This window comes from Protopterus annectens, chromosome 4.part1, assembly GCF_019279795.1.
Source record: "Protopterus annectens isolate FY-2018-M chromosome 4.part1, PAN1.0, whole genome shotgun sequence".
Lineage (NCBI taxonomy): Eukaryota > Metazoa > Chordata > Ceratodontiformes > Protopteridae > Protopterus > Protopterus annectens.
The window spans coordinates 846527263-846550971 of NC_056734.1; the positions used below are offsets into that span (position 1 = coordinate 846527263).

The following is a 23709-nucleotide window of genomic DNA, read 5'->3' on the forward strand; positions in this document are numbered from 1 at the left end:
GCACCTAACACGACTCTTACACGGGCTGGTTTCAGCTTCGTGGATCGCTAATCTAACTCATTTGCATGCCTTTCGGCTGCAAGTGAGGGGATTAGCATATCCACGCCCTGCCCGTGTAAGAGTCATTTTAGCTGGTCTCTTACACGGGATTTCGGGCTGTTCCTGGATCGCGATGGCTGCATGGAGTCTTACACGACTCTTAGATTCCGTGCAAGCCATCGTGAATCCTGCCCACTGTGTATATCATGCAGTGTAAATTACAAAGTTGGAATGTTGATGAAACATAACACATAATAACACCCTCTTCTAAACGTTGAATTTATGACAGACAAAATACCAGTGGTGAAAAGTGGATTACCATAGGTGGGCACAGTATCGTTACATGTGGCAGACTGCTGGTAGTGCGGGTGAAGAATCACGACTATCAGGTGGACAACCATGGTGTGATGTGCCAGCAACTGGATATGATGCCATGGAATAATACCCCATAGCTAGCACAGTGGTACCCCACCAGCTGATATTCTTAGTCATTGGTACCACAAAACTGTATATCATGTACGTGACAGTCTTACTGTTAATGTGTCATGTCACAAAATGTACATGCCAATGCAGCAAAGCAGTGCTCTAGTATTACTATGAGCAGAGACCCTCTGCATGGTCTTAAACCACACCCATGCAGCTGCACTACCACCACTCCACAGATAGCTCATGTCCACATGCAATCTTTCAACACCATTATGCAGAGTGTCTATGAAATGTGAAACATCATGAAGTGCTGCAGTTAGGTTGGCATAAAAACCCTTTAGCTGCAGTTGCAAATGCTCATTAGACTATATCAGTACAGGTATTGTCAAAATAAGATCATGCATATTTTGTACTTCCTGGTCAACATAGTCATTACTGTTCTCAGCACCTCATCCCTCACCTACCCTCCTGCTAGAGTATGTGCTCCTGATGTAGTAGTAGACCATGGTGTCAACCTGCACTAGATTCCTTATCACTGAAAACACTATCTGCAGATTCCTACTGCAACCCTGTGTTCTTTAACTTTGGTGGTCATCGGGAATACCTAGATTTTGTATGGTCATTACTAGAGGATTCTGGCTCCATATTGTCCTGTGAGTCTGCTGCTCTAGCCTGGGAGGTTTTCATAGCATCATAAGTCCTCAGCATTGATAAAAAACATGTATCCTTACCTGGGCAAAAAATAACTATGGATATTCCCATGGTTAACAGTAATGGCGGCTGTATTTGCCATTAGCACCTGAGATGTCGATACTAAAGGGAAATGTAATGTACTTGTAAGTAAGTTACAGCTACATGACTCACACAGACAGGTGATAATATGCAAAAATAAAACCTGTCTATTGGACTTTGTACATAGTGTACAACCCTTAATGACCCTGCAAAACACACATGACATTATTGAAGATGATACATATCAATAGAGTCTATGTGCACACATGCACCCACGCACACAAACACACACGCACACACACACACACACACACACACACACACACACACACACACACACACACACACACACAAAACACTACAAGTAGTAAATGGTATACATCCACAAGCAATACACCTGGTGTCCTATTAACTGACGTGCTGCAAGGGCATACTGTCCAGTATTTATCATAGATGTCAGTAAAATATCAGGGACTATAACTGCAAGGGTATAAAAGAGTGCCAAAATGAAGATTATTGTGCATCTGAATGACACCTATCCATGATATTTATTTATTCATTTAACATTTGTTGACCACGAATGTCCAACTAGGAAAGAGCCTATTTTCAGCAGAGGCTCAGGGAGAAATGCTCCAGACACATGTCTTAGGAATGTCAAAGGAAACTATCGTACCTAGAGGAAACCCACGCGAATGCAGGGAGGACATGCAGACTTCACTCAGAAGGCACCCCAACTGAGAATCAAACTGGAGAACCTCTTGATGTGAGATGACAATGTTAACCATTGCAACACTTATACTATGCAGTGGTTGGTCCTAGGCCATGTTACTGTCTGTAGAAAATTTAGGGGAACATCAACCATGGCATGCTTTATGGCTTGAATACCCCTGGCATTTCACTGTACCATCTTATGCACACCCATGACACTATGATGGCAGGCCCAAATTGTGTGGTTATGGTCACCAACTATGGTCACCTAATGGACAATATTCATCAACAACTGATCCACATACCACTTCCACATCCTAGTAAGGACATGCCTCACTCAGCACCTCATTTCTGTTGCAGTGAAACTATCCTGTCATAGTTTGGCAGCTGCCATACCCTGAAAAACAACTTGTTTGCAGATGTTACTTATATAAATTGCATTAAAGTTTAGTTAGCATGACAGCAGCAGACATCTTTAACAAGGATTTGCAATGCACAGCTTCAGTACAAAGCAAAGCAATCCAAAGTGATATGAAATAAGAACTCTCATACTGTCTATAGTCTACTGTAGGATGTCCATATACATATGATATCCGCTGCTGACCTTAAAAAATGTCTTTGTTATTCTACAGCATAGCATGCCCATAGGCAGCAGGTACAACCTGGATCCAATGAAATGTGCACCTCAAGCTTTGAAAACTTGGCTGGTATTCATAGTAAATGGCATTGCAGTGCAACTCATCCTACACTGATGAGCTAAACTGTGCTGCAGTGTCATGTATCAGTTGAGAGTCATCCACACTCCCAAAAGGACAATACCTCTAACTGTCAATTGGTATGACTATGACTTGCTCTTCTACCAGATAGTAAGAAGAACAGTCAGTCACCCACAAGGCAAGGGTACACACACACACACACACACACACACACACATGCAGAAACATTACTGGCACTTGCAATAGCCATTCATGCACAGGCACTGTAGACCCACTCACACACTGTCCCAGTGCACTCACACACATAGTAACACACAAACATACATATGCATATCTCATGCACTACCATTCACAGATAACATGCTCACCTTCATTGGCTATCTCTGAACAGTGAAGTGACTCGGATTTATCCTGCAGAACTTCCCATCATTGAAAGGAATAGGTCTGTGCAGCAAGCATGCCATGTATACTTACAACTTTATATCCCCCCTGCTCAGCATTTGTATAGTGCAGGCATCTGCGAGTTCTATAATTCACAAGACCACTAACTGTGAAGTGTATCAAGCAAACAACCAATAATATCAATAGATGGGAGCTCCCTCCCATGGGCTAGTATATTATCATGTGGCAGTCAAAACCATACTGCCTAAAGCACAAAGTGGTGGCGGTTCTTAACAGAATGGGGGCCTATGAATTGGGACAAGCTTGCAATGTATGCTGGTTATTCAGATTTGCAATGTGCTAATATATTCTCTGAATATATATATACATTTACTTAAAATGCATAAGCATACATGCTGACATATATGACTCTTAATTATTGCTAGTATGCAGGCTGTCTGAGTATATAAACACACTTGCAGGTATAATGCAGCTATACATACTTCTTGTGTCACACAAGGTTTCAGAGTAAGCAAGCAGGTACATTTCAGCTACAGGTATCTTTCACTGGTATAGTCACATTATAAAGTACTAAGATTCTTAATGCTCCCAATAGATTCCTTTAGGAATGGCACATTAGTGAGCACAAATATGTTTAGAGATGTTTTACTTCTTGCATCATTATTAATGGAACACGTTTCAAATAAGTAGCATGGAATCCTACAGTCTAAGTCTGAGGCTGACTGCTGAACTGCTAACGTGTTAACACAGCCCTGAGACACTGTTCCACAGTACTCAGCAGTGAATTAAAAGACAGACACAAGAGGTGTTGACAACAGTCATAAGATGTACCTTCACAACTAGATTAGCTCACATTTGATGTTACGCCCAATGGGATTCAGAAGCCATGTAGCTGAAACACTGGCTGGTCCTTTAAAGGTCATTTTCATATATCCAATGGGCCTTCATTAAAGAAGATATACGGTTTTGCAGATTGAAGTTTCTAGCTTGGCTGTTATTTTCTTGCAGTTTTTACTGAATGGTTTGTTTGTGTGACATTTTCATCCTTTGATTTGCTTTTATAGAAAATGTCATTGATTCTGCTTTCATTGGAGCATCGGTACCAAAGGTTTGCAGTGTTTCAGCCAATACTGAATCAGTATTTGTGATGGTGGGTATCTACTGATACATGACTTCTTTACAGACACCATTGTGGGATGACCAGATGACATCGATAATAGTCTCCCTGGTCCAACTCCTAGTTGCAAACATAAGAGTATCACCCTTATGAATCACAGAGAAGGTCTACTTTGTCTTATAAACACTTGAGAGGTTCCGAGTGCTAACCTCTAATGACAGACAATGATTCATCCATTTGGGGTGCAGGAGCAGTACTGTCTGAATAACATGAGTAGGACAAGACCACATGACCTCCAGTACTACAAAGGGGAGGTTGCAGTGCACTCACCCCTAGATTCATTAAATGTTACTTCAGTGTAATTAGCTTATAATTCAGTATCTTGTATCTCTGTATGCAAGTAACAGTCATCATAGATAGGGATACTTCTTTACATGCAAACTTTAGCCACATTTTTTTTTAGAAGTGCAGCTTTATGTTTTCATCATGTATGATTTTTATAAAACATGTTCTATGTTACTGTGCTACAGGTACAAATAAGACAGTTTACCTGTTAGATTTATGGCCTAGCATAACAGATTAATATTGTCCTACAGAGTTTATTCTGTGTGCTTCACACACATGCCCCTGGCTACAACAGGTGAAACATATAACAGGGCTGTGTATACCCTTTTCCCTTACAAATGCATGTCTTTGTCTATCTTTGTATGGCTGATGATATGTATGTATGTTTGTGGACCATAATAAGCTGCATATTTCTGGATAACTGGAATGGATGTTTTGTTAAGTGTGTTTTCTAACACAATTGTGGCTATCTAGGTTAGAGATCTGCTGTTATATGCATGCATTACTCCTCTGGCTCTGTGTTGCAATGTTCTTTTACTGCAGCTGTTTCATGCTACTGTATCTGTTATGTGGTGGATGCAATTGTTATTATGTCACTGTTTCTACTGGGCATACTGCATGGAATATGAAATGCCATGGCAATATAACATAACAGTGGAGTGTCACAATCATGTAAGTGAATTATGTGAAGGCTTTTGTTAAATGCATCTGTTGCAGGCTGATCATAATGGTTTCCTCTACATATGTTTTCTTCCTTACACATCAGCTTGTATGGCTTTACTCAACTTATCACTGATGCCACCCATACCAGCAACTCTCATACACACAGCACTCTTATCGACTGGATTCTAGTCTCTCATCTCTCTAAATATCACAATCCTGAAACCCTTCCCAACACACTAAGTTATCACTCTTCAGTAAAAGTACTTAGATATATCCCTCACTTTACTAAACAGCATAGATTTATCACATGCCGCAAGCTTACTAACTTCCACCCTGACACCTTTAAATCTCTTCTGTAAAGTTAACTGGAACTTCTTACTCAGCTCCCCCTTGATGATGCTGTCCTGTCTTTCAACTCCACCTTTCTTAGCATTCTTGACTCACTTGCCCCACTTCGCACATCCCATATTAAATCAAATATATCTCCATGGCAATCAAATTTCATCCGCATCCTAACGAAAAATAAAGACAGAGCATGGAAAATGCACCAAAGCAAAGCTCCCTGCAGACTTGCTAAAATACAAAGAAGTTAGAAATCAGACCAAAAAGTGTATTAATAAAGATAAAAGCGATTTCTACTATAATCCACCCTCAGCCTTGAAATCTAACCTCAAAACATTTTGGAACTCCTTAAACCACATATTACATCTTAGTGGTCCCTAATCCCCCAATCCTTGTCCTGATAACAGTCCCAAAGATACTGCCTCCATCTTTAACACATTTCATTGACTCTATATCCAAAGTATTTAACCCCAGTGCCAATTCATCTACCTTTAATAATATTTCTAACCACTCTCTATCAAATCCCACTATAATCTCATCAAATTCTTTTTCTCTCAGACCTACACCCACTAGCTACATCAAATCTCTACTTTCTAAACTCAAACCTTGCTCAGCTTCTACCGACAATATTCCTTCTCTTTTCCTTCAGTTAGCTGCTGACGCTCTTGCTGTCCCTGTATCTATCTTAATCAATCGCTCCAATTCAGAGTTCAAAGTCCCTTCCATATGGAAACAATTCTTCACTCTACCTATACATTTAAGAGGCAATTCCTCAGACATCACTAATTTTAGACCAGTTGCCATGCTCTCTCCTCTCTCTAAAGTTCTAGACAAATGCATACATAAACACGTTATGCACTACCTGAAAATCTGCTTACACCTACTCAACATGGCTTTAGACCAAAGCATAGTACTACTACTGCCCTACTATCATTCCTTAATACTATAGCCCTTGCCAGAGATAACAACAAACATGTCTCCTGCCTATTCTTAGATCTCTCACCCTCTCCTTCGGCACAAACTAACCAACCTTAACTTCTCCCCTGTTACTGTTGCATGGTTTTCCAGCTACCTCACTGACAGATCTCAAGCAGTGAAGTGGCAATCTGCACTCTCCCCTGCTCTCCCAGTTAAAATGGTTGTCCCTCAGGGTTTCATCCTTGGTCCACTACTTTTTAACATCTTAACTAATCTTCTTTATTCTTTCTGTCCTCAGTCATCACTGGTCCAATATGCTGATGACTTTACTGTCATCACTATTTCTGACTCTCCCTCCGAACTCATCTCTACAACACAGAATTCCTTTAACTGAGTAGAAAACTGACTATCTGATAACCAGCTTATCCTTAACCCAAAAAACTAAGCTACTGCTTTTTCTTCCTAAAAACTACAACCACATTAAATCCACTGTCACAATGCTGTCCCTCAATAACACACACATCAAGGTGGAAACTAGCACTAAACTCCTTGGTGTCATTCGATCTGCACATTAACAACTGTATCAAGAAAACCTCATCAGAAACTAGGGCTTCTCTACCGCAACAAAACAGTTCTCACCAGTGAAGCTAAAGTAACTCTCTCTCTTATGTCTAGCTCCTACCCAGTCTATTTTATGGGTCTCAAATTCTTACTTGCCTCAACTCCACACTCCTTGCCAAACTTGAATCTGCCTACAACAAGATAGCAAAATTTGCAGCACATCAAACTTACAAGTCACATCACTGTCTCTCACTCAAACAACTTAACTGGCTTGAACTACCTCATCAGCTTCTTCTCCCTCAACTCCAGATCATCTACTCCATCCTTTATCAGCCTTCTTACTGTCCTTCCTACCCTATCATTTGCCATCTCCAGCTATTCACCTGCTAGAGCCCTCCGGACCTCTAACCTAGATCTGCTACAAATCCACAAATCTAAAATTAAGAAAGGATGTATTCTGTATAGCTACACTCCTTCCAAAGCATGGAACTAACTCTCACTAGAAATCAGGTCACTCAAGCAACTTAGTCAATTCAAGCTAGCCACTAAAGAATACCTGTTAAGTCAATGGACCTGCCTATGTACCCACCCCCCTTAAACAGCTAATCAATCTTAACTGCACACCTCTATCTGCTCCCAACCTATGTAACTTTAACTCTCTAGACCTTGTCATGCATTAACTTTTCTATCCTAAGCGCATTACATAATTCTTATCATAATGCAAGATTTTACATCTGGTGACAAAACTATTGTTAGTCCTTCTGAATGATGTAGGGTTCTAAATCTGACAGACATAATGATTAGTTTACTGTAGTAAATCCCTGTTTTTTATGTATATGTTGCTTTGAATATTTTCTGTAAACCAGTTGTTGATTATAATTTACAAAAATAAGTAAACAATCTGTAGAACATGTGGAGTTTTCTCCCCGGGCCTCAGCTGAAAAGGGCTACTTAGCTCAGTCGGACAAACCCAGTCAACAAATGTAAAATAAATAAATAAATGAATGAATGAATGAATAAATGTCATGGATGTTGTGTATATAGCACTGTCTGCCGTACCTCTCATCTGCTATGATTTAAGCATAATTCTATGACTGTGGGCCTTAGATTTAGCCTTGCTATATATATGACGTTCCTCATAGAGTCTGATAAATTTGTACAGTGGATATAAAAAGTTTACACACCTCTGTTAAAATGCCATTTTTTGTGATATAAAAAATGAGAGCACAATAAATAATTTCAAAACTTTTCCCACATTTAATGTGACCTGTATCCTGTACAATTCAATTGAAAAACAAATCTGTTAGGGGAAAAATATGAAAAATAAGAAAGACGCACCATACGTTGGTTGCTTGTGTGCACACCCTTAAACTAATACTTTGTTGTGTTCACACCCTTAAACTAATACTTTGTTGAAGCACCTTTTGATTTAATTACAGTATTCAGTCTTCTTGGGTAGGAGTCTATCAGCATGGCACATCTTGACGTGGCAATATTTGCCCACTCTTCCTAGCAAAAGCACTCCAAATCTGTCAGATTGTGAGGGCATCTTTTGTGCACAGCCCTCGTCAGGCCACCCCACAGATTTTCTATTTGGTTTACGTCTGGGGTCTAGCTAGGCCATTCCAAAACTTAAATTTTCTTCTGCTGAAGCCATTCGTTTGATTTGGATGTATGCTCGGGGTCATTGTTGTGCTGAAAGGTGAAATTTCTCTTCATCTTTAGCTTTCTAGCAGATGTCTGAAGGTTTTGGGTCAAAAGTGACTGGTATTTGGAACGGTTCATAATTCCCTTCACCTTGACTAAAGCCCCAGTTCCAGATGAAGAAAAGCAACCCCAAAGCATGATACTGCCACCACCATACTTCACCATGGGGATGGTGTTCTTTTGGTGATGCAAAGTGTTGTTTTTGCGCCAAACGCACCTTTTCGAATTGTGGCCAAAAAGTTCAACCTTGGTCTCCTCAGACTATAACACATTTTCCCACATGCTTTTGGGAGACTTGATGTATTGTTTTGCAAATTTTAACTGGGCCTGGATGTTTTTCTGTGTAAGAAAATGCTTTTGTCTTGCAACCCTACCCCATAGCCCAGACATATGGCGAATACAGGAGATTGTTGTCACATGTAGTACACAAAAAGTTCTTGCCAGCAATTCCTGCAGCTCCTTCAGTGTTGCTGTAGGTCTCTTGGCAGCCTCCCTGACCAGTTTTCGTCTTGTCTTTTCATCAGTTTTGGAAGGATGTCCAGTTCTTTGCAAAGTCACTGTTGTCCCATGTTTTCTCCACTTTTTGATGACTGTCTTCACTGTGTTCCATGGTATATCCAATGCTGTTGAATATTTTTGTACCCATCTCCTGACTGATACCTTTCAACAATGAGATCCCTTTGATGCTTTGTAAACTGTCTGTGAACCATGGCTTTTGCTGTAGCAGAGAACTGAATAAATGTCAGGAAAATCCTACTAGGACAGCTGAACTTTATTTGGGGTTAATTAGAGTGTCTTTAATTGATGGCAGATGTATACCCAAGAAGACTGAATGCTGTAATTAAATCAAACGGTGCTTCAACAAAGTATTAGTTTAAGGGTGTGCACACTTATGCAACCAGCGCAGTGTACATTTTTTATTTTTTATATTTTTTTCCTCTTACAGATTTGTTTGTTTTTTAATTGAATTGTACAGGTTATAGGTCACATTAAAGGTGGGAAAAGTTTTGAAATTATTTATTGTGGTCTCATTTTTTTATATCACAAAAACCTTGCATTTTAACAGGGGTGTGTAAACTTTTTACATTCACGGTAGGTACATGGTTTACTGAATACATAAACTAAGCCTAAATGTAGATTTACTACAACTAATTATATAGGTCCTTGTATAAATAGACCTTCTCTTATGAGAAATAAGGAAGTGCTCCTCTTTCTGACTCTCTGCTGTGACTTTAAAGGTCCAGTGCGATGATTTCAGTGGTTGGAGGTTGAGAAGTATGTTGTCTGCATATTTAAGGTTGTCATCACTAATTGCTGTGTATAACTTTGTTCAACAGGCAGGCAGGAAGTAGAGAATGACCCATTACATGACATATTGAAAATGTCTTCAGCATCTGGCATGTCAGGAGATATGTTACACATACAGTCCCTTGTTTTTGTTACATTATTTTTCCAATCTCTTGTACCTGTCTGTGTACTATATAGCCATTGCAATTACAGCTCATTCATTTTGTATAACTAGAGAAGACGCTACTCGTGGAATGGTTGTGACTCAGACAGCCATGAGGTATGTGTTTTCTTTACTGAATAAATCCCTCAAACACAATGGGTTTATTTTCTTGTATTGTATACCTCTATAATATGTATTTGTCTTTGTATATCTACTTCAATTTACATTATGTAAAAACTTTCTTGATTGTTAAACTTAAGCTGATGTTAATGTAAACATTTCTGTGACTGTATGGAGTTTTTCTCCCTGGGCCCCCACTGAAAATGGGTCATTGTCGCAGGGACTTTCCCGGTCAACCATTGTCAATAAATAAATAAAACTGTCTGATGGGAAGGCCTGCTACACCTTTTACTTGTGGATGTGTGAGAACCTGCCCAAGCTTTGTGATTCCTTACTTTTCTCATGTATATACTATTCCTGCACATGTAAACACACACATATAATGACAATCACAACAGCCATTCATGCATAGTGACTCTCATACCCACTAACACACTGTCCTGGTGCTCCCACACACACAGTGACACATGCAGATATTTAAAACTCATACACTAATCCATCCCCATTCATACACATCACAACTTATCTGCATCAGTTGTCTGTGCAGGGTGGCATAGCTCCAGTAACCTGACAAAGAGTCTGACCATTGAAAGACATAGGTGTGTGACACAAGAATGCTGTGCACACACACACACTTTTGGACCCCTGTTCTGTGCGGCTCTTGGATAGTTTAAGCATCTATAAATCTCAAACAATACAACTCCTCTAGATGGTAAGGACACCACGTTGGTTGTTTACATTGACTCCTTCCCACAGAGTACTACATTACCTTTGCTGTCTATAATGCATAGTAGAGTTAATAAGCAGGGAGGGGTTTATACATTAAACTGGAGTAAGCTAGGCAGCCTTTACTCTTTTGCGTACTTCACCACCAGCTATGAATAACAGACAATAAATCTGTTAATATGCATTTTGTATAAGTCATGTCACATTTTTAGCTGTGTACTGACTGTCATCGTAATTCAATATGCAGCTTTGCAATGCTTCCTAAGGTACGCCACATTACATTTTAATAAAATTGCACCAATAACTCAAAATATTACCATATTTGAAAAGAAATGCAAGTGTCAGCTGCAGGCTATGCTTCATACAGGTAACTATGACCTCATTTTATCCCAACCAACCTATTGAGGCATTAGGACTTTGGCCACTTAATTATGCATGCAAGCAATGGAAAAATGCAAATACGTAACATGCATATTAGCAAAATGAATCACTCATTCAAATGTGAATATGTCTATATGATAAAAATTTGACCCTTTCATACATATGTACTAGGCATGTGATCCAGAAGATGTTAAAAAGCCTGGACAGTTAAGTCTAATATACCAGGAATAATTTACGCTTCCTGGTAAAGAAGTGTCATACTTCATATGCCAGAGATGAATTAATGGTTACCCATCCAGTCATCAAGATTAGTTTTAAAGTTAGCAGAAATGTTTATTCCACAAACAGGTAATACATTGGGATAGAAATTGCTCATGCTATCAAGTTCTATTTCTGTGTAGATAAATATTACGTTCCTCTGCACAGGTGTATGGGATGCTGCTAGTGCAGCATAGGGGCAGAAGACCAAGGAATGTGAGGTCTTTCATGGTGTGGAAGTAAACGCACACATCACCATGAAAGAGCCTGTATGAGATAGAGTACAGTGACAGAACTTTTAATCTCTCTCATCATAGCTAACAGAGTTTAGCCTAGTAATTTTATTAGTTAGGAATTGTTGTGGTCTTTCTAGTTGGGTAAGATTCTTAGAGAAGTACAAGCCAAAGAAAGCAATGCATTCTTTGATTTCAGCTCAGACAAATGGGACTTGGGTTTGATGTCTCATCCAAAAGATAGCAGACTCAGGGGTGTAGCACCTCTATTTAACTTCACTGTAATATCACATTAACCCAAGTAACTGCTGTGAGAATAAAAACTACAACCTTCTGATTTTCCACACCAAAGGTAAGAGTGTTACCTGTTGAGCTACAGTTGAAAATACCAGCTCTTTGTATACTCTCAGGATAAGAGATAGGTTTACTACTGTTTTTTTGGTCAGGGTTAGGATTAAGATTAGCACACACAGATAAGGATAATGCAGGTAGGGCTATGTATTGCCAGGGACCTATTATCAGTTACAGATCAAACAGGTAATTGATCTTGAAAGTGTGGAGTTTACTAGGCAGTCACCAAGTATGAAAAATTATTTTGTAGTCAGAAGCATCACAGATGTACTTTGTTTTCTTTCTGCCTGATAATAAAACACAAATGAGCAGCTCCAAAAAATCACTTTAATGCATGTAGTTGAGCTGCAGAAGTATGCAGCCAGAGTAGAAAAATGTCATTAGAGAGTAAGTGTAATAATTAGTGAGACAGCACTGTTATTGCAGGCATGTAATTTTTTCAGTGTTATTAGAACCACATTATAAGTTGTACCACTTCCAAAGCACGTCTTACTGTTAACAAAAGTAAAATTATACTAGTTTGCAGTAGGTCATATGTTGGAGAGACAGCGTTATTACCATGTATATCATTTTAATTTTTCTAAGAACATTATCTATTAATTAATAAACATTGGCAGGGCAGGTGATTGGGGGGGTTACAGTGTAATGCAACACAAAGCAAATGACCTATTCCTTCATTTCCTGTGGATGATCAATTTATTTATTGTAAATGTTTCAGCCAGCAGACACCTGAAAAGGATTAGTAGGACCTCTGTTCAATGAACACTTACAAAGAGGAGAGACAAGAGAAATAAGTAAAAAACAAACTCATGCAAATCCATAGGAAATAAAAACCAAGCTGTACAAATTAGGCAACACATTATGGGCATCCAAAAAATTATTTATGTGGAAAAATTATATGAATTGCACTATAGCGTCTGTAACAACTTCCATAGTTCTTCACAGTAAATTTGTTCAGTTTTTTTAATAGTCAATACATTTGCATTTATTTGAGTCATTAAATACACCAACAAAAATATTTCTTCATTAGCTGCTTCTCCATAGAATAGTCTGCCTTTTAAAAACAATCTGCAGTAATGAGTCTCTTCTGCATCACAACTTAGAAAAGCAGTCATGAAAACACATACATAATTTTGCACATGAAAACCTTTCAGTTATTAACTGTCGAACCCCATGACTATGTCCTCAGAGACTTATCTGATGCTTCTTTTTACTGGCATCATTAAATAAGAGCTTGACAATAACTAAAATGTGACTGTTTTTCTTGAAGGATATGTAGTGCAGATTTCATAGTTTGAAAAAGTCATCATCCAAAATGTCCATTAAGACTTTTAAATTGAACATGTAGGTCAGTGATTCTTCCATTCTCATTAAACTGTCAGACGGACCATAAAATATGACTATCTCACATGTAAGAGGATTGCAGTGACTCTGTACAGTTCTAAACAAATATAAGGATGAGAACATAATTGCACAATGAACAGATTCAACAATTAGATGTTAATGTAAGTCATTTACCTGTCATCTCATGTAGGTGTTTCAAATGACTGTTCCTTAAATAAAAATAGTGTACACTGCAAATATTAATTTTATTATTCTCAGTTTGCCTTTGTCTCGTTTATCAGGTTAGGTGTTGCAGAATCTACCTCTGTTCTTTGCCTGCTCCTTGGTTATACAGTGTTACTAGTGGCAAAAGGCTATAGAAAATGAGGCCTTAAAAAGTGTCTGGCTCCAGAACTCAGGAACAATGGTAAGTAAGATCCAGACAAATTATACTGGAGCTGCACAGAACCTCATCATCTGATATGGTTGCTCCAACAGTGATAACTTGCAGCTCCAGGTGGCATTAGTCGAAAAAGGCACTAGACATAAAACAATAGCCATGGTAAAGAGCCCACAGATAAAAAAAACAAATGCTGAGATGGGGTAAAACTGTAGTCACCAAGTAAGAGGCTAAGTGGAGATCATTCACATACTTCCCATACTATGATGAAAATATTGCCCATGATGGGATGCATACCACATAATGGATGCATGCATTTAAACTGACAATGGCAGGTCAACCACATAAAGTGAACATTTCAGATGTATTTTAGTTTGGATTTTTCATGGTTAGAACTACCTTTTGCAATGTAATAAAAGTTACACAATTATGAGACTTAGCAGCCAAAATTGAGCATCTTGAACTGCTTATGAAAGTGCTCATAGGGGCTTCAGGTCCGGTGCAGAGGGTCCCCTTACTAACCTCTCATACAAGCACTTTTAAGAATGAATAACCATCCCTATAAGTACAAATTAGATAACTGTAGTCAATAATATATCAACTGAATGGAGAGAAACCTAGAAGAGAGCCCTGTGTCACTCCCTGACTTAAAGTGTGCCATTTGTTTCAGGTGTTGTTATATTGAATGAACCATTTTCTGCAAATTAGTTAATCAACTATACACTCTGTTATAATGTAGGTGTTAAAAATAATTCTGCTAAGCTTTTCTCAAGCATATGTATAAGAAATATGTACATAAATTGCATCAATCTGCAAGCTTTGATTAACTCCCACTAAGATATGACTATAAAACATATGATTACATATAGGACCAAGTGATAATAAAAATACTGATAAAATAAGCACTGTCTTATAGGTTCATATGTGTTTACTAGGCTAACAACAACAAGGACTTTTTAGGCCTAGCCATGCATCCCAAATCTCTGAAAAGTTTTAGTACCATTGATGTATTGGGAGATGAAACATTTACAAGCAATGGCCTGGGAAGTGAGCCATTTACAGGCTGCCTGTGTCCATTAGAGACATAGGTGCCAAACCTGAGAGGAATTTCCTGTTCCCAATCCAACTGTCTAAGTTACACTTGAATTGGGTTACGGAGGAACTCTGCCGCACATGGATGAGGAGCCTGTTTCAGAGAAGGGGTATAGTCTCTGTTAACATACCTGTCTCTTCAGCAGGTCATATTTATATCACAGGCAAGGCTCAAGTTTTAGAATGGGTAATTCCTTTGCTGTTTGTTTTGCAGATATGCAGGAGGTCCAAGAAAGTGGAGTCTGATAACACTTTGGATGCCAGGCATAGATCTACCATCAACAGCCTGTAGGAGACAGAATACAGTGATAGGGCCTTGAGGTGGTTTGTGTAGGACAGGTTCCTAACAACCTGTATTCTTTTAGTGAGGAACATCTGTGAATGTTGCAATTGTTGTATATGCCTGGTTAGATAACTATCAAAACGGGCATTGTACTCAGTGATAGGTCTGATGAATGCCGAATACAGTGGAACAATGACTTCCTTGGACCTGGATGCCATACCTTTGTTTATAATTTGCACAGCATAGAATAATTTGCTCACTACTGTAGACAAGTGATGGTCAATGGCTAGATTACTATAGCAATAACCCACGCCTGGGTGTGGGTAATGTGGGATTTAACCACGGTTAGCGTGGTTTGGTCCCGAGGGCGAAGCCCGAGGGACCAAACAAAGACAACGTGGTTAAATCCTGCATTACCCACACCCAGAAGTGGGTTATTGCTATTATACAATGACATTCTTTAAGAAAAGAAATAATTACTTTTCTTAAATAATGGCATTGTATAATGCCTCTTTGCTGCCCTTCCGCAGCTGTCTAGTATTCCGCGGCAGTTCTGATGTACTGCGCATGCGTATGCCTATGCAGTACATCAGAGCTGTGGGAAAAAGCAACGGAGAACGCAAGATCTCCATTGCTTTTTACTATTTCGCTATGTTAAATGGGTTTAACATAGCGAGACAGCTTTAAAATAAGCAACGGAGATCTCCTTTACTTATTTTAAAGCTGTCTCGCCATGTTAAACCCATTTAATATAGCGAGACAGGTTTAAAAGCAACGGAGATCGCAAGATCTCCGTTGCTTTTTACACACTGTGTCGCTATGTTAAAGGAGTTTAACATAGCGAGACAGCTTTAAAAAAAGCAACGGAGATTTGCGTTGCTTTTTTTTAAACCTGTGTCGCTATGTTAAACTCTTTTAACATAGCGAGACAGTGTTTTATACTAACGGAAAAAGTCCGGGCGACCGGACCTTTTTCCGTTAGTATATTGAGGGATTTACAACGGGCACGCTGGTTGGGCTGGCCAATCAGCGTGCACGTTTTTGAGGAAGAATTGTATAATGTCTATGAGTGTCCCCAAGTCCCTGACTACTTTGGTCAACTCTTATGGTTGTACTGTCAACATGATAGGTACCAGGGTTGGTTGACTTCCCAAATGATATTATTATGTATTTCTTGGCATTTAGTTTTAGTCCGTGGCTGTCACACTAGTTATTTGTCTGTATCAGCCCTTTCTCGAGAACATTTGTGTCAGTGGGGAATTTCATGACAGCTCCTAATTTGCAATCATCTGCAAATTTAGTCAACCAGAGGCCACTGACATTGGCCTTGACTTCAGAGAAATAAATGCCAAAAAGGAGTGGTCCCAGGACTGATCTCTGAGGGACTCCACTTGTGACTGGCCTCTTTGTAGAAGTGGATTCCCCAGTACTTCCTGGGTCCTGTCTGTGAGCCAGCTAGATATCCATCAGGTGACATAAGGGTTTGTACCTAAGCCCTTGAGTTTGTCAACAATGCCCGAGTAGGGTATTGTTTCAAATGCCTTGGCCAGGTCAAGGTAGGCAGTGTGAGTGATGTTGTCCTCATCCATTACTTTGGTGACCTTCTCAAAGAAGTCCACCAGGTTAAATAGGTGTTACCTGCCCTTGATGAAACCAAATTGGGTTGGGTCCAGTGGCTAAAGGTTTCCTATGTTATTATTGATCATTTCCATGATAGTTCTTTCCATGGCTTGGCTTACAAGACCAATGAGACCTATGGGTCTGTTGTTTCCATGATCTGTAGATGGACCCCCTTTGTGCAGAGGGATGACTGTTGCAGGTCTCTATTAATGAGGCATGAAGCCTGTTGGAGGCTACAGTTAAATATCAATTCCAGATGGCCTGATAGGTCATATTTCATGCTATTTAGAAGGCATCCGAGAATACTGTCTGGGCCTACTGTAGCAGTGTTCTTGGCCTTAGAGAGAGCTAGTGATAGCAGGGGACTTATATTAAATGGTATTTCCTGAGGCAGGGAAGCTATATTTAATGGTATTTCCTGAGGGAAATGAGTAAAGTTGGAGATTAATTTGTCTGCCACTAGGTTTTCTATAGCTTCTGGTTCAGTATAGGTGGCTCCATTTACAATGAGTTCTGTGCACAACTGTGTATTGCGTTTGAGGTTGCAGACATACCTAATGATTGTGTTGTGCTTGTCCTTGGCCTGGAAAGCCAAATTTACCTCAAATTTGGCTTTGGTAGACTCATTTGTCCTCTAAGTTGTTTGTTTAATTTGATGACAGTGCTTTTATCCTGCTGGGTGCTGCACCTCCTAATTTTTGACATTATTTTCTTCCTTCTGTTATACAGCCTATGGAGGTTGTGATTCCACCAAGGTGGCTTGTTTTTGAGTTAGATCTGCACTTCTTCCTGGTGGGTATAGCTAATTCTATACAGCTACTAACATGCTTGTATAAGGTTTCTGTGAACAGTTCCATATGGGTAGAAGTGTTCTTAGGGTTTAAGGGGGGCTTGAAATTTTGCCGGGGTATCATTTAATAGTAGGAAATTAGCCTTAGAGTAGTTCTTGAAAATTCCAGGGTTAGCTGGGGTTCCAAGTTATGTTTTTACTTCAAAAGGGACCATTTTGTGGTCTGATCTTACAAGAGAAGACATTACACTAGCAGGTGTGCAGCACTCTCCCATATTAGTGTGGACCAGATCCAGTATAGTTGCACCACTGGTTGGTGTATTGACAATTTGGTCCAGGGAGTTTGTGTTTACAAAATCCAGGAATCTCCGTGCTTGTATGTTTGGTGTTTAATATGATTTCTTTTTAATACTGGGATAAATAAACTCACGCAAGAATATGGTATTGGGTTGGATGGAGTCTTTCCAATAAGTTTTAATTCATGGTATGGGTTTCCTGAGTCATAGAGGGGGACCTATGGCATACAAAGAAGTGATATGGGATTTTGTCTATGGTGATTTAAATGTGGAGAAGTTCAAGTGCATTGTCCTGTTTGACCAGCCTTGAGGTATAGTTATTTCTGATGTAAATCGAGACACCTCCACCTTTAGTCCCTGTCTGTGTAGTAGCTGGTCTAAATCTGTGGAAGGCATTATAACCCTTGCACTGTCGGTATGCTCTCTGTCCCTTTCAACCATGTCCCAGTGACTACACAGATGTCAGCATTCTGTAGGGTGAAAAGAGCTTCTATGGTGTGGAGATTTTTTATTTACTCTCCTAGCATTGAGCAGTAACACCTTTAGATTTTCTTGGTTTTGATTAGCTTTGTCAGAAATACTTTCAGTTTGGCATTGCCAAAAAGGCACTATGGGCAAAGACAATGTCTTAGCTAATATTTGAAAGTCTAGAGGAAAGAGGTGCAGACCATCCTTGGCAAAGCAGGGTGGACTGTTGACCATCTCTTTCCATGCTGACAAATATTGCATCCCTTAGAATGACATCAGAAAATAAGCCAATTATTAAAGTCAGTCATCTTTTATTCATATTGTGTCACCAACACTGAAAAAGTTAAAATGCTGCTCAATATTAGGCTCATACCAGCCTGGGACACATATTCCAGGAGCTCCATGATGTCTCTCTTTATATAGTCTAGGAAGGCATGTATGTCTCAGGCTATTTACATCCACATGGACTATGACTGAGTCATATTGGTACTTGTGGTCTAATGATCTGAGTGCATGTATAATGTGGTGGATCCTGGCCCCCGATAAGCAACTGATGTTAACTTTCTCCTTACTCAACCTGGTGAGAGGGACATCAGTGTGTCTCATAATGGAGTCTCCAATGACCAGAATGTTGGATTGTGTGGTGGCTTGCCTTATGGGCTTAGAAGCAGAGTCTTCATGAGATATAGCTGTATGTGTTGATGTGATGTGGATGTTGTTTTGAAAGAGTGCATTTGGGGCTGCTGAGGGTATTTGTATGTGTAGTTCATCTAGAAAATCTTTGGGGTTTTGGAAGGCAACATTTAAGGTCCTCAGTATATGTTATTCTATATGTCTGCTTTGAACTCTGTGTGAAGAGTGCAGTGTGTGTACTACTGACAACTTATTGACATTAAAAGTGCTTTTGTATGAGAGCTTTGCCTTCAGTGACATTGTGTAAATATATCTCTCACATAATATATGTTTGTTTTAGAATTAACTAGTTGTCAGTAAATATGAGGCAATTTCTACTGTGCCTCAGGATGCCCATATTTACCAAGCTGGTAATTGAGATAGTGAGAGAGTTCATATCCATGGCAACAGACCCTTTTTATTGATTAGACAGTTGGAGTGAGAATATAAAGTAATATTAGGAGTGTCTGATTTGCAACTCTGGGGACAGTGCTTGCCACTGCAAACTAGTTGTGCTGTGTGCAAGTAGGTATTGGTGAAATTTCAATGGTGCTTTTGCAGAAAAAATGTCAACTCAAGGTGTCTGCATCTATACTGGGCATTACCAAACAGTTGAGGGAAAACTAGTAAGTAGACCCTAATGATGTATGGATGAAGTATTTAGGAAATATTCTGAAGTTAGGTTAGACAGATGGAAATCAATAGAGGTCTGAAAAGGAAGAATTAGCAGAATTAGCTTGTCAAGAGTGATGAAAAGAGGGGAGTTACCTGAATGGCTACTGCCTGGTTACTATTAGTATTGGTCTCACCACAGCTTCACTCTGCTGGGATACAATGTTCCTTTACATCTTCTCTCACCAGAAGCAAAACATTATCACCAATCTCAGGATGAGAAGCAGGCCCAACCTGTTTTGTGATCCACTGTTTTGTTTCAGATGATGGAAGGGTCTGTAGGCTTGTTGTAGCCTTTTTCTGGTAGATGCCTTGAATAGCAACCAGACCAATCAGGAAAGTCAAACACTCACTGCCTAATCAGAAACAGTCAGAAATCAATACACTCTGCTCCTTCCCTTACTAGGAGCAGAATATAAGCACAAATCCCAAGCTTTCAGCTATGAAGCAATTATTAGGATTTCTGGTGATCAGCAGTCTCCAGGAAATAATGATCCTATGCTCCTTCTCTCAGCACGAGCAAAACAGAAGCGCTAATCCCAAGATTACTACTGAGATGCAGAATAAGGGTTCTCCAGTAATTGGTGGCCTTGGAGTTGGTGTTACAGATTATAAAGGTAAGATGGAAAAAAATTAATATCCTAAGAGTGGCAGTGTGCCCTAAGCAGTTAGAAATGAGAGAGGATTTAACTTAAGTTTTAGTCATCTAACTGGAGAGCCACTAATTTTAAAAGAGCAATGCAGTTTGGAAGGGGAGGGCACTTTATATTTTCATTCTATGGAATACATTGGGATGTCCAATAAATTTAAATAGCTGGAGGGGAGTGATTTCACAAAATGATAATGTTGTGCTTGCAATAGCTAATGAAAGAGAAGAAGGAAGGAGATATGTGATCAAATTATCATAATGGGTAGGCAGCTAGAAAGACAATTGAGTTTAAAAAAACAACTGCACCAGGGTGGGAGAATGGGGAAAATTAATTTCTGTGTGACTCATAAGAGGCACAACTGTGCTCTCTTTCATAGTTTAAAATTGCAATTAGAAGCATAATGCAAGTAAAACACACTGTAAAGAAAATACATCACATTATACAAAACAGAAGAAGGCAATGAAGTAAAACAAAATACAAGAAAGCAAAAACAAATTAACCTTTCCCTCACAGTAAGTTGTGACAGAGTCTGGGTGAGATTTTACAGTATAGCCTTGAAATGTTTATTTTTACCCCTTAAATAGAAAATTTAGTTCCTAGATCCACCTTCAGTTCACAGTAATTAACCTTAATTGACCTGTTCTAATTTCTGTGTGACTCACAAAAGACACAGCTGTAGTTTATTCCCTAGTTCAAATATGCAATTAAAAGCAGAATACAAGTCAAACATAGTGCAAAGAAAATAAATCACAATATACAAAACAGAAGGCAGTGAAGCAACAGAAAATACAAGAAAGCAAAAACAAACTAACCTTTCCCTAACAGCAAGATGTGGCAGACTCTGGGAGGACTTTTCCAGTAAATACAATAAGAACGTAGTTCCTCATTTTGCCATAGTTATGCAGAAGATTTACGTGGCAATACTTCTTGATCTCAGACTAGGTCCACCTTATCTTTATATATGGGCTTTATGAAGGCTCAGTTCTAGTCCATGTGTGTCTGTATGTGTCTGTGCTTGTGTGTGTCTTGCATGTCTGCTAACCTCATTTCATGAGCAAGCATGTTTTAATAGTCTTACATATAAAATTAAAACATAAAAATGAATTTTCATGAACAGAAGCATGTCTTAATGATCTCAAGTATAAAAAAAAGAAGTGAAAATGAAATAAGAGTTAAGCAGTTAAGTTCTTGGAATTACCAAATGTGAGCAAAGGTTGAAAACAATTCTTTGGCACTTCCAGCAACATTTTATATATTAATGGTCCCCATTTCTGCAGAAATAGTAGCAGATGTTTAACCTATTTTTTATATCTGGTATCATATGACAGTTTTAAATAGCTTCTGTATTTAGTGTATGTTAGCGGAATACTACATTGCACACCTAATTTTGTAGTTGCATAAACACAAAGCAAATTATATAACTACATAGCATACTGCATGTTGTTATTTATTTGATGCAGTCATTGCTAGTGCATGTTAGCAGAATACTACATTGCACACCTAATGTTGTAGTTGCATAAACACAAAGCAAATTAGATTACTACATAGCATACTACATGTTATTTATTTGATGCAGTCTTTGCCATTCTGATTTTTAAACTTTTCTTTCTTCTAGATGCCAGTAACTGCTTAAGATGTTTACAAGATCAGTGGCCAAATCACAACCTGACTCTCTGCATCCAAAAGTCAGTGAACTTTCTTTCCTATGAAGAACCATTGGGACTAACCCTGACAACAGTTGCATTTGTGTTCTCCTCAGTATGTGCTTCAGTCTTATACCTCTTTGTGAAGTACCGGGATACTCCGATTGTGAAAGCCAATAACCGCAATCTGAGTTACCTAATTCTCATATCCTTGTTTCTCTGCTTCCTGTCTTCTCTGATATTCATTGGTAGACCCAAACAACTCCCTTGTCTATTCCGACAAACTGCTTTTGGAACAATATTCTCAGTGTGCGTGTCTGGAGTTTTGGCCAAAACTGTTACAGTGGTTATTGCCTTTAAAGCTACAAAACCTGACAGTAATTTAAGGAATTATGTGGGGCCAAAGACACCATACTCCATTGTCTTTGGTGGGTCATTTCTTCAAATCTCTATATGTACTATATGGTTAGCAAGAGAGCCTCCTTTTCCAGAGATGAACATGAAAACTGAAGACGGGAAAATTGTAATGGAATGCAATGAAGGTTCAGTAACCATGTTCTATATTATGCTTGGATATCTAGGCATCCTAGCAAGTGTCAGCTTTATTGTTGCCTTTCTAGCAAGAACTTTGCCAGACATTTTTAACGAAGCTAAATTTATCAGTTTCAGCATGATTGTGTTTGTTACTGTTTGGTTGTCTTTCATCCCGGCATACCTCAGCACCACAGGAAAATATATGGTAGCTGTGGAGATATTTGCCATCTTGGCATCAGGTACTGGTATAATTGTTTGCATATTTTTCCCAAAATGCTACATCATTCTTCTCAGACCAAGCTTGAATACAAGAGGACAAGTAATGGGTAACAAAAGCTCTATAAAGAACCTATAGTAGGTGTTCCATGTCTAGAAGTAGAACAGTGCAATGCATGTAGGCAAAGCTTGCATTACAAAGTTGATTAATTTATAGTTAATACTTTAAAGAGCTACATTGAAATTACTAACATCTATCAAATAAAAAATTACAGTAAGCATTACATTTCTAATGATTTTACTCTATGTATTTTATGAAAATATTTGTATAATATCTTTTTAGACCACTCATTTCTTAGTAGAGAATGGGGCACACAAGGTACTTCCTGAAAAAGGTGTCTGTATATAGTAATATTTGTTGCCTTGCGGTTCAGAAAGAAGATCACATCCAAACTTGGATCTGAAAACTAAGGGCACAACATTACTGCAGGGGGTAGAAATGAATTAACATAAATAGTGTAACAGGAATCCAAAGGCATGGTTATAAGGAGAGAGTAAAAACAAAATGCTGTAGAGCCCAGAGAAGAGAAACAGTGGGTAACTATGCATTGGATGCTTACGCATGGAAAGTGATGAAAGCAACTGTGGTGATGTGAAACACTGGGGATTGTACAATAATGGATCATTGCCATTCAAAAATGTACATGCTGATTGGACAGCCCAACTAGCATGCCCATTGTAAAATGAGTATATACTAATACAAAAAAGTCCAGTTGCTGAAATACCATTAAGCAGACAGACTTTTCTATTTGCATATGTTTAGAAGACAGAGCAGAATATAAGAAAAATCAGATA

The 23709-nt window shown here is 38.9% G+C and overlaps 1 protein-coding gene across 1 annotated transcript in view; it reads left to right on the forward strand.

Moving 5' to 3' along the window:
• Positions 1–22993, forward strand: part of LOC122801324 (extracellular calcium-sensing receptor-like) — a 277128-nt gene extending 254135 nt beyond the window's left edge. Inside the window, exon 10 of the mRNA XM_044070866.1 lies at positions 22077–22993. Within this exon, the coding sequence (XP_043926801.1) occupies positions 22077–22993 (917 nt within the window). The remainder of the gene's footprint in view (positions 1–22076) is intronic.
• Positions 22994–23709: the final 716 nt, after the last annotated feature.